This window comes from Mustela nivalis (genome assembly GCF_964662115.1).
Source record: "Mustela nivalis genome assembly, chromosome: 9".
NCBI lineage: Eukaryota > Metazoa > Chordata > Mammalia > Carnivora > Mustelidae > Mustela > Mustela nivalis.
The window spans coordinates 70,441,262-70,453,731 of record NC_139028.1 but is presented as its reverse complement, the minus strand read 5'-3'; the positions used below and the strand labels follow the sequence as shown (position 1 = coordinate 70,453,731).

The 12,470-nt window shown below is 34.9% G+C and overlaps 1 protein-coding gene across 8 annotated transcripts in view; it reads left to right on the top strand.

Moving 5' to 3' along the window:
• Positions 1-12,470, top strand: part of STK33 (serine/threonine kinase 33) — a 155,506-nt gene that overhangs the window by 81,480 nt on the left and 61,556 nt on the right. For all 8 annotated transcript variants that reach the window (XM_082683113.1, XM_082683114.1, XM_082683109.1 and 5 more), the window contains 2 exons: positions 8,515-8,905; positions 10,049-10,162. In XM_082683113.1, coding sequence (XP_082539239.1) covers positions 8,681-8,905; positions 10,049-10,162 — 339 coding nt within the window. In that variant the 5' untranslated portion in view covers positions 8,515-8,680. The remainder of the gene's footprint in view (positions 1-8,514; positions 8,906-10,048; positions 10,163-12,470) is intronic.

The following is a 12,470-nucleotide window of genomic DNA, read 5'->3' as shown; positions in this document are numbered from 1 at the left end:
TAAAAGTGGGAAGGAACTTTGATACAGAACTTCTTGAATGAAATGATATGTGCTATGAATACAAATGAAGGGAGGTAAGAGGACAGAGTGAATGGGCCTGCAGTTTCTGATGAGGTGGTTAGAAAGGTTTGCTCAAGTGAGCAGAAACCACCTTGAAGAGAGGGAGCGTCTGTGTATATGTCTGTGGGAAAGGCATCTTGGACAAAGGAAACAAACGGCTAAAGCCATAGGAATGGAATAGGGCTGACATATTCGAGGAACAGTGAGAATGCTAGCATATCTAGAGCAAGGAAGATGATATAAAATATGAAATTTGAGTGGTAGTGAGGAGTCTGTGTATTTTGGGTCCTACAGGCAAAAGTCAACTGAAGTACAGTTCTTTGTTCCATTCATCTTAAATTTTATTCTTTAATCATGTTTTTCTGTTTTTGATTTGACTGCTCATATATATTTTTATCCCTTTTTAATTTTTTTAATAAAGGATTAAGAATATGATTTTTTAAAAAATACGGCTTTGCTTGCACTCTATAAGGTTCATGGTCATAAGTCACATGGCCATCTCTAAACTACATAAAAGGTGGGGAAATGGAGGATTTTGATGAGTACATTGTAGTCCTGGTCAAAATCAGGATCCTCTTAGTAAAGAATTATGGGAAGAATAAATATTGGATAAACTACTAGCAATATTTTTCATAAAATCCTATGTGCCTGGAGATTTTCTTGTAGTTTCTAAACTATGCAAATTGTTACCAAACATTGTGAGATGGAAGATACCCAACTTATTTGATGAAACCATCCAGAACCTTGTATCCAAAGTTAACAAAGATGGCTGAAAGGATAATTATAGACTAGTTTAATTTATGAATACAACTGAAAGCTCAAAATATAAATGTACCTGTTTTTTAACATTTGAAGACTCATCCATTGTGATTACATAGGGTTCATACTGTAAGTATAAGAATGCCTTAATATCAGGAAACCTTCTTAAACAATGCAATATATCAAAAGATCCAATAAGGGAAAAATATGAAAGTTACAATAGGTAAGAATTGACAAGAGGTAGACCTCACTTCTGATTAGAAAACTAGTCTTTTTTTTTTAAGATTTTATTTATTTATTTGACAGAGAGAGAGATCACAAGTAGGCAGAGAGGCAGACAGAGAGAGGGGAGGAAACAGGCTCCCCACAGAGCAGGTAGCCCAACATGGGGCTCAATCCCAGGATCCTGAGATCATGACCTGAGCCAAAGGCAGAGGCTTAACCCACTGAGCCACCCAGGTGCCCCTAGAAAACCAGTCTTATTAGACAACTAAAACTAGAAAGACATTTCTCAAAGGATATAAAGATATATAACTTCCTCTTCTGGTCAAGTTTATTCCAGTTCAAAGAGCAAAGGTATATTCCATATATCGCTAGCCTTATTAATCTGGGACTACAAAATATACTTTCATGTAATATATGAAATGGTACGGTAAAAACCATCATAATGTACTCCCAGTTACTTCTGGAAGTTTCTCAAGGTATTCTCTTATATGTACTGCAGAACACATTTCTCTCTCCTTCCTCAGCTCACATCTCTCCAACTTGCCACCAGATAGCTGCCAATAACTCTCCTTAGGCAAAATGTTGGGCATACCTATTTCTACACTCATGGAAAAATAGCACCCAAGAGTTCCCTTTTTTGCTATTTGAGTATAAAATTGAATACACTTCTAATATTGCCTTTGAACTTTCACAAATAAGTAGTTTTATAAAATCAAATTATCTACTCCTTTTTGAAAGGCATTAATATGTATTTGCTGTAATAATAAGCTGAGGCTTAAAATATGAAACCCTAGTAATAAATGTTTTATACCAGTATTTTTAAGCCCATTATTTATTTATTTTTTATTTTTTGCCACACAACCCACATTAAGAAGGAAGGGGTAGGAGGAGGAAGCAAGATGGCTGAGGAATAAGAAACTGAAATAGCATTAGGCCCCAGGAGTTCAGCTAGATAGGTATCAAACCATTCTGAACACATACAAACTCAATAGGAGACAGAAGAGAAGAGCAGCAATTCTAGGAAGAGAAAATCAACCACTTTTGGGATGAATCTTCTTTTATTTTCCATCTTTACAGTCATATTTCATCCCTTCATCGTGTTTACCCTTATTTTTGTATATATATAAGTTTTTCTTTCTTTAAAATTTTGGGAGGTAGTTTCTTCTAAGAGACCAGAATACACCCAAAATCAAGCGGGTGGCTCTGTTCTATTCACCATCCTAATATACATGTATAAAAATATTATTTAATTAATATTATTTATTAATTTATTAATATTATTTATTATTTAATATTAATATAATATATTATATATATTTAAAATTTCCCCTCCTTTCTTCTCCCCCCAGTTTTGGGGTCTCTTCTGATTTGGTTAGCATATACTTTTCTGGGATCTTTGTCACCCTTTCAGTATTTTACTCTCTCACTCATATATTATTATCTGGATAAAATGACAAGGTGGAAAAACTCACCACACACAAAAAAAAGAACAAGAGGCAATACCAATGGCTAGGAACCTAATCAATATGGACATTGGTAATATGTCAGAACTAGAGTTCAGAATGACGATTATCAAGGTGCTAGCTGGGCTTGAAAAAGACATGGAAGATACTAGAGAATCGCTTTCTGGAGAAATAAAATACCTTTCTGGAGAAATAAAAGAACTAAAATCTAACCAAATTGAAATTAAAAAAGCTATTAATGAGGTGCGATAAAAAATAGAGCGTAATTACTGCTAGAATAAATGAGGCAGAAGAAAGAATTAGTGATATAGAAGACCAAATGACAGACAATAAAGAAGCTGAGCAAAAGAGAGACAAACAACTACTGGACCACGAGGGGGGAATTCAAGAGATAAGTGATACCATAAGACGAAACAAATATTAGAAAAATTAGGATCCCACAGGAAGAAGAAAGAGAGAGAAGGGAAGAAGGTATATTGGAGCAAATTATAATAGAGAATTTCCCTCATATGGCAAAGGGAACAAGCACCAACATCCAGAAGACACAGAGAACCCCCCTCAAAATCAATAAAATTAGGTCCACACCCCGTCTTCTAATAGTAAAGCTTACAGGTCTTAGTGACAAAGAGAAAATCCTGAAAACAGCTTGGGACAAGAGGTCTGTAACATAAAATGGTAGACATATTAGATTGACAGCAGACTTATCCACAGAGACCTGGCAGGCCAGAAAGGACTGGCAGGTTATATTCAGAGCATTAAATGAGAAAGATACGCAGCCAAGAATACTATATCCAGCTAGCATTGAAAATGAAAGAAGAGATAAAAGCTTCTAGGACAAACAATGAATTCTGGAACACTGAAAAGAAATTTTTAAAATAAATTAAAAAATATTTTAAAAGTTTGAAATTAAAAAGAAAGAAAGAAAGAAAGAAAACAAGCTTCCATGACAAACAAAAATTAAAGGAATTGGTAAATACCAAACCAGCCCTACAGGAAATATTGAAAGGGGTCCCCTAAGCAAAGAGAGAGCCTAAAAGAAATAGACCAGAAAGGAACAGAGACAATATACAGTAACAGTCGCCTTACAAGCGATACAATGGCACTAAATTCATATCTTTCAATATTTACCCTGAATGTAAATGGACTAAATGCCCCAATCAAAAGACACAGCATATCAGAATGGATTAAAAAAACAGGACCCATCAATATAGTGTCTACAAGAAACTCATTTTAGATCCAAAGACACCTCCAGATTTAAGGTGAGGGAGTGAAAAACAATTTACCATGCTAATGGACATCAAAAGAAAGTTGGGGGTTGCAATCCTTCTATCAGATAAATTAGACTTTAAGCCAAAGACTATAATAAGAGATGAGGAAGGACACTATAGCATACTTAAAGGGTCTGTCCAACAAGATCTAACAATTTTAAAAATCTATACCCCTAACATGAGAGCAGCCAATTATATAAACAAATTAATAACAAAATCAAAGAAACACATTGACAATAATACAAAAATAGTAGGGGACTTTAACACTCCCCCCTCACTGAAAGGACAGATCATCTAAGCAAAAGATCAACAAGGAAATAAAGACCTTAAATGACACACTGGACCAGACGGACATCACAGATATATTCAGAACATTCCATCCCAAAGCAGCAGACTATACATTCTTCTCTAATGCACATGGAACATTCTCCAGAACAGATCACACCCTGGGCCACAAATGAGGTGTCAACCAGTACCAAAAGATTGAGATCATTCCTTGCATATTTTCAGACCACAGTGCTCTGAAGCTAGAACTCAATCACAAGAGGAAAGTTGGAAAGAACTCAAATACATGGAAGCTAAAGAGCATCCTACTAAAGAATGAATGGGTCAACCAGGAAATTAAAGGAGAATTGAAAAAATTCATGGAAACAAATGAAAATGAAAACACAACTGTTCAAAATCTTTAGGACACAGCAGAGGAGGTCCTGAGAGGAAACTATATTGTGATACAAGCCTTCTCAAGAAACAAAAAAAAAAGGGGGCGCCTGGGTGGCTCAGTGGGTTAAGCCGCTGCCTTTGGCTCAGGTCATGATCTCAGGTTCCTGGGATCGAGTCCCGCATAGGGCTCTCTGCTCAGCAGGGAGCCTGCTTCCTCCTCCTCTCTCTCTCTCTCTGCCTGCCTCTCTGCCTACTTGTGATCTATCTCTGTCAAATAAATAAATGAAATCTTTAAAAAAAAAAAAAGAAACAAAAAAAAAGTCCAAGTACACAAGCTAACCTTACTCAAAGGAGCTGGAGAAAGAACAGCAAAGAAAGCCTAACCCCAGCAAGAGAAGAGAAATCATAAAGATCAGAGCAGAAATCAATGAAATAGAAATGAAAAGAATGATAGAACAAATCAAGAAAACTAGGAGCTGGTTCTTTGAAAGAATTAATAAGATTGATAAACCCCTGGCCAGACTTATCAAAAAGAAAAGAGAAAGGACCCAAATGAATAAAATCATGAATGAAAGAGGAGAGATCACAATCAACACTAAAGAAATACAATTATAAGAACACATTGTGAGCAACTATACACCAGCAAATTTGACAATCTGGAAGAAATGGATGCATTCCTAGAGATATATAAATTACCACAACTAAACCAGGAAGAAATAGAAGACCTGAACAGACCCATAACCAATAAGGAGATTGAAGCTGTCATCAAACATCTCCCAACAAACAAGAGCCCAGGGCCAGACGCCTTCTCAGGGGAATTCTACCAAACATTTAAAGAAGAATTAATACCTATTCTCCTGAAACTGTTCCAAAAAATAGAAATGGAAGGAAAACTTCCAAACTCATTTTATGAGGCCAGCATCATCTTGATCCCAAAACCAGACAAAAAGCAGAATTACAGACCAATATCCTTGATGAATGTGGATGCAAAAATTCTCACCACAATACTAGCCAATAGGATCCAACAGTACATTAAAAGGATTATTCACCATGACAAAGTGGGATTTATTCCTGGGCTGCAAGGATGGTTCAACATCTGCAAATCAATCAACGTGCTACAATACATTAATAAAAGAAAGAACAAGAACCATATGATACTCTCAATAGATGCTGAAAAAGCATTTGACAAAGTACAGCATCCTTTCTTGATCAAAACTCTTCACAGTGTAGGGATAGAGGGCCGATACCTCAATACCATCAAAGCCATCTATGAAAAAACCACAGCGAATATCATTCTCAATGGGGAAAAACTGAGAGCTTTCCCCCTTAAGGTCAGGAATATGAGAGAGATGTCCACTATTACCCCTGCTATTCAACATAGTACTAGAAGTCCCAGCCGCAGCAACTAGACAACAGAAAGAAATAAAAGGCATCCGAATCAGCAAAGAAGTCAAACTATCACTATTTGAAGATGATATAATACTTTATGTGGAAAACCCTAAAGACTCCACTCCAAAACTGTTAGAGCTCATACAGGAATTTAGTAAAGTGTCAGGATTTAAAATCAATGCTCAGAAATCAGTTGCATTTCTATACACAAATAGCAAGACAAAAGAAAGAGAAATTAAGGTGTTGATTCCATTTACAATTGCACCCCAAACCATAAGATACCTAGGAATAAATCTAACCAAAGAGGCAAATAATATATACTCAGTAAACTGTAAAGTACTCATGAAAGAAACTGAGGAAGACAAAGAAATGGAAAAATGTTCCATGTTCATGGATTGGAAGAACAAACATTGTGAAAATGTCTATGCTACCTAAAGCAATCTACCCATTTAATGCAATCCCATCCATTTTTTTTTTCAAAGAAATGGAACAAATAATCCTAAAATTTATATGGAACCAGAAAAGACCCTGAATAGCCAGCGAATGTTGAAAAAGAATGCCAAAGTTGGTGACATCACAATTCCAAACTTCAAGCTTTATTGCAAAGCTGTCATCATCAAGACAGTATGGTACTGACACAAAAACAGACACATAGATCAATGGAACAGATTAGAGAGCCCAGAAATAGACCCTCAAATTTATGGTCAACTAATCTTCAACAAAGCAGGAAAGAATGTCCAATGGAAAAAAGACAGTTTCTTCAACAAATGGTGTTGGGAAAATTGGACAGCCACATGCAGAAAAATGAAACGACTATTTCCTTACACTACACACAAAAATAGACTCAAAATGGATGAAGGACCTCAATGTGAGAAAGAAATCCATCAAAATCCTTGAGGAGAACGCAGGCAGCAACCTCTTTGACCTCAGCTCATATACATATACATACATATGTATATGTATATATACTATGTATACTATGCAGATAGTATACTATAGTGTATACTGATACTGTATATAGTATAGTGTATACTGTATATAGTATACTATACTGCAGAGTACACATAGTATATATATACTGTATATATATACTGTATATAGTATAGTGTATACTGTAGTGTATACTGTATACTATATACAGTATACACTATAGTATACTATACTGCATAGTATTCCTATATATATAGGAATACTATGCAGCTATCAAGAGAAATGAAATTTTGCTATTTGCAATGACGTGGATGTAACTAGAGGGCATTATGCTGAGTGAAATAAGTCAATCAGAGAGATAATTCTCATGTGATCTTTCTGATATGAGGAATTTGTGAGGCAGGGAAGGAGGTCATGGGGGATAGGGAAGGAAAAAATGAAACAAGATTGGATCGGGACAGAGAAAAACCATTAGAGATTCTTAATCTCACAAAACAAACTGAGGGTTGTTGGGGGGGTGGGGGGGATAGGGATAGGGTAGTTGGGTTATGGACATTGGGGAGGGTATGTGATATGGTGAGTATGATATGTGTAAGCCTGAAGATTCACAGACCTGTACCCCTGGGGCAAATAATGCATTATATGTTAATAAAAATATTTTTTAAAAAAAATTTTTATTTCTTTTCAATGTAACAGTATTTATTGTTTTTGCACCACACCCAGTGCTCCATGCAATCTGTGCCCTCCCTAATACCCACCACATGGTTCCCCAACCTCCCCCCCTGCCCCGTCCCTTCAAAACCCTCAGGTTGTTTTTCAGAGTCCATAGTCTCTCGAGGTTCACCTCCCCTTCCAATTTCCCTCAACTCCTTTTTCCTCTCCATCTCCCCATGTCCTCCATGTTATTTGTTATGCTCCACAAATAAGTGAAACCATATGATAATTGACTCTCTCTGCTTGACTTATTTCACTCAGCATAATCTCTTCCAGTCCTATCCATGTTGCTACAAAAGTTGGGTATTCATCCTTTCTGAATACTCCACAGTGTATATGGACTACATCTTCTTTAATAATTAAAAAAAAAGAAGGAAGGTGTAGTGGATGGATAAAACAGCTGAAGGGGTTAAAACAAACTTCGTTACAAATCACAAGAATGTAAAAAATACAGCACAGGAAATATAGTCAATAATATTATAATAAATGGTGACAGATAAACTAGAGTTTCCATGGTGATAATTTTGTAATGAATATAAATGTTGAATCATTACATTGTATATCTAAAGGTAATATAGTACTGTATGTTAATTATATTTCAACAAACAATACCTTATACTGTGACTGAGTACGTACAGGTACACAAACATTCTCCACCTATATATCTTTATAATTAGAAGTTTTGTTGAAATTACCATGGATCTATACAAAATACTCATACTATCTTCTTAGAACTAAAAAAAATTAAATTGATGTCAGCCCACCAAATTGATTTCCTTAGACCATGCTTTTCAGCAATTTTATGGTTCTGGACAAAAATGATTCTTTCAATTGTTAAGTAAATAAAATGTCTGGAGTTAAAGAATTAAGTTTTGAAAGATGACCATCATTGGTTTTTAGAAATATGTCCTAATTTTGCTGAAAATGTTAACTTTTCATCTCTAGGCAGGATGCTTTTGGGGCTAGCTCCTAGTTTTTCTCTGATTTATAGGAGTGTGACAGAATAAGAAAGAACTTTCTAAATTATATTTCTTTTCTTTCTACAGGTCTCATGTGTGAATGTAGGTGTAGTGCATCATTACCCTGAGGACCTCACCAACTGGAAGTTACAGATTTCACCATCAGCTTACTTCATCCCATTTGGTCTGGTTCTTTTCCTCAAAGAGTGGAAACTTCTTTCTTTCAAGTTGCTTTTGTTGCAGAGTTAAGCAAATGGCCAATAGTGGCTCTGATAAAAAATCCACAAAATGCTCCAACTGTTCATCTACTTCTAAGAAAGGTTCACTTTTGGTATGTCCCTGTAAATCAAGGCTTTCTCCGATGTCTGTGGTGGAAATGTCCCAAGCATCAAGCATTGGCAGCTCAGAGTTTATGGTTTCCCCGGAGAGGAAAAAAGAAAACCAAGCCAGCATAGATAGTTCCTCTGGGAAAGATATGGTAAATATTGAAGATTCTCTATCCCAACATAAATTGGCCTCTCATTTCCTAATCCCATCCTCAGATTCATCTGTATCCCTTGGGCCCTTGTCCACTAATTCACTGCTTTCTTAACTATTAAAGGAACATTCTTTCTTACATAAGAGGTGAGCAAAATTGGTTAATAATTTCTTTTATGATATTTCCATCTACTACCAAATTAGTTATTTGCCAGAATCATGAATAATTTGGAATGTTATTCCAGCTTCTTTATTTTTTAATGGTTTTTGCAGAAATGAATTGGTTTTCAAGTTGGATTAAATCTGAATTTGGGGGCATTTTCTTCAACTGATACAGAATGGGATTTATGGTTGTAGTTAAATATGGGGTGATTATTATTTAAGACAATTCCTTGTTATCTGGATGGGATATCCTAGTATGCTTTGGGATATTGGATGGGATTCCCAATATACTTTGCAAAACCAATTTGCATTAATTATAATCTATGACTACCTGGTTGGACTGGTTTGGGTATCTTCCACCTTTATAGAGAAGAGGCAAGGGTGGAAGATTGTAGTTGATACAAAACAACTTTGGAGACAGAGAGCAGTAAGTTTAAGAAAAATTGGGTTCCCAGTCCTCAGAGTTGCACATTTTTCAAAAATTCACCTTAAATTGTCATTTTTAATTTGTATTATGGTATAGTTATTGCCATATAGGCATCTCTGAGTGTCTTATTACTAGATTGTTTTCATTGAAACGATATTTTGTGAATGGTCAATAATTTTTTATATATAATCTACTGGAGATGACTATTATGTTTTGAAACAAGGGTGATTGAGAAAACTCTGAAGATGCCTTCTCTTGTGATTTTAAAGCGTCATTAGGTAAGTTCTGTTAGATTTGTGATGCAGGTTATTATGTAGACTTGCCTGGATTCAGGGGATTAGATTAAATGACTGGCTTCTTGTGGTCCCTTTTAGCGTAATGAGCCTATGAATCATACAGGGCTTAGAATTTGGAAAAGATAATAAATACCATGGCACACATTAAAGATTTGTCAGATTATTGAAATTAGGATTTTTATTTTGTTAAGATATGAGCACATTGTATTTGTACCACACTTGTATTATATCTTAATTATTTTATTCCTTTTGGTGTAAGCCCTCAAAAACCTCAAATGTGGAGAGAAAACCATCTCAACAACAGTGGAGTCGGGGCAACATTACAGAAGGAAAGGTTCCTCACATAAGGATGGAAAATGGAGCTGCTATTCAGGTACAAAGAAAGCAAAGTGAAACTGCTAGGAATGTCTAAGTCAATGGTTCATGGCAAAAATGATTTAAAAATTAGTCTCTAAGGAAAGGAAGAGAAGAGAAAATTTACAAGTTTCAAGTATGTCAAAGTCTTTACAAAAGAAAATGCAGACGATTTTTTTTTTTTATATATATAGAGGACCAAATAGACTTTAATTAAAGCAGAGGGCATTTTTATTAGCAAAATGAGAACATTTTGGTCTTTAGGTCTTGCTTATTGCTGAGAGCAATCTTGGAGTCTTTGGGTAGACCTCTTCAAGACAGATGACTTGAGATGGTTTGGCTATTCATTTCTTTGATGACTGGTAGTGAGGCCAGAAATTCCCTCATGGACCCCTCCATTTTTTCTAGTCTGTGATTGGATGGATACCAATATGACTGTATCAAGGACTCTAATTATGTATTGAATGTTATTATCCTTTTAGAAATTAAAATGTGTTCCTTTAACATCAGATTAAAAGAACCACAATAAGAATAACTACAAGAAGAAAATTGCATTAATGTTAAATAACTTTAAAATTTTGTTTCAAGAGATATTTGACAATTTACTTAAAGGGATCAGAGAAACTTCCTGAGTAATTCTGACTTGAAAAGTTTGATTTTCCATTTAAAAGGCCTGGATTTTTTTTTAATCCACAAACTTACTGAGTTTTAAATTTAGCCAAAAGAGCTTTTGTAAAAACAAAATGCACTCATTGCAAAATGGTAGGAAAATATAGATAGAAAAGTGAAAAAAATAAAAATCATGAGCCAAACAGAACCAATTTTAACATTTATTACCTTTATTTTTCCTGTGCTTGTATAAATGTTATTCTATTTTGTCTTTTCAGTTTTTTTCCTGTTTTAAATTATGAAATATTTTAAATATATACAGATTTTAAAGAAATAAACTTAACTGGTATAATCGAAGTTTTCCTCCTCCCATGAAATGGACAGGCTCATTGTCAAGTTTTTAAACACTCCAGAAGAGTATAAAAGAGGAAGTTATAGTCACCCCAAATTCTACTACCCAGAGATAACTACTCTTAATATTTAGATGAGCATCTTTCCAAATACCAGTGTCAGTACCCTTACACTCACACATTTTCATAATGGGACCATATCATACATGTTTTCACACTCTACACTGTATCATGGACTTTTATATCAATGAAAATAGATCTACATTACCATTTTTATGGCATCCCCTTAAGATTATTACAAATAAGAAGTCATTTTCTCCTTATTTTCACCATGATGTAATGACGTCAGAGCAATTGAAGAAAAAGAAAAACTAGTTATGAAGAAGAAAAACTAGTTATAAAACTAGTTGGTAGTTGGGCTATTTCTATATCTATTCCTCATTTTAAAAATCCTATTTAAATGAATACTGTTATGCTGAAAATAAAAAATAAATTTAAAAAACAACAACAAAAAATTTAAAAAAAAAAATCCTATTTAAATGGTATTAAATGCCTGTGTCCCAAGTTGTGGTTCTGTGCATTTAAGAGGAAATGGGAGTTTAGTTTTTAAAGGTCAAAAAAGTTGGGGAGATGATTATAGAGTTTAGATCTTTTTGTTCTGTGGAAAACAAAATGGATAAATGGTCATTTAAGTTGGGATTTTACTTAGTTTTCATAATATGTAGTTGGGAGTTGGATATAAATATGATTTTAAAAAAGTGTTTTATCTTATTTTAGTCATCTTAGTTTTCTGACTTTGATTCTCACTAGTAAGTAGCAGTAGGAAGAATGAGCCAAAGTAATTATAAATCACTGAAAGTAGTGCTTTGGGGACCATCCCTTGGTCAGGATGTACCTTGTGTGAGTCTAGGAATCACCATTCGCAACACTCAAGACCATAACTCTAAAGCTCTTCCTCCAGGGTTCAACTCCACATCACCAGTCCATCCCTTCTCTTACAGCTGTATATAGGTAGAGGGTTCCTGACTGCTTGGCATGCTGACTGGATGTATTGATTAATTCATTCATTTACTAATTCACTCATTCATTCCATATTTGCACTCTTGTTCCTCTGGAATGCCTTCCTTGCTTTGCTTGGGTTATAAGAAAAAAGTTCTCAGTTATTTGCCTTTGTTTCCTCACATGCCGGCCTCACAAACTGCCTCTTTTGTAATGTTTTCCCCTATTCTCCCAGCATTTTAGCTCTGGTCTCTGGCCCCAATGTTGTTTTGTATTTTTTTTTTTTTTTTGAACTTAAGACTTTATGACTTAAGTGATAACTTTGTCTTTTGAGCAGATTACAAATTCTGAGAAAACAGGAAGTGTGTT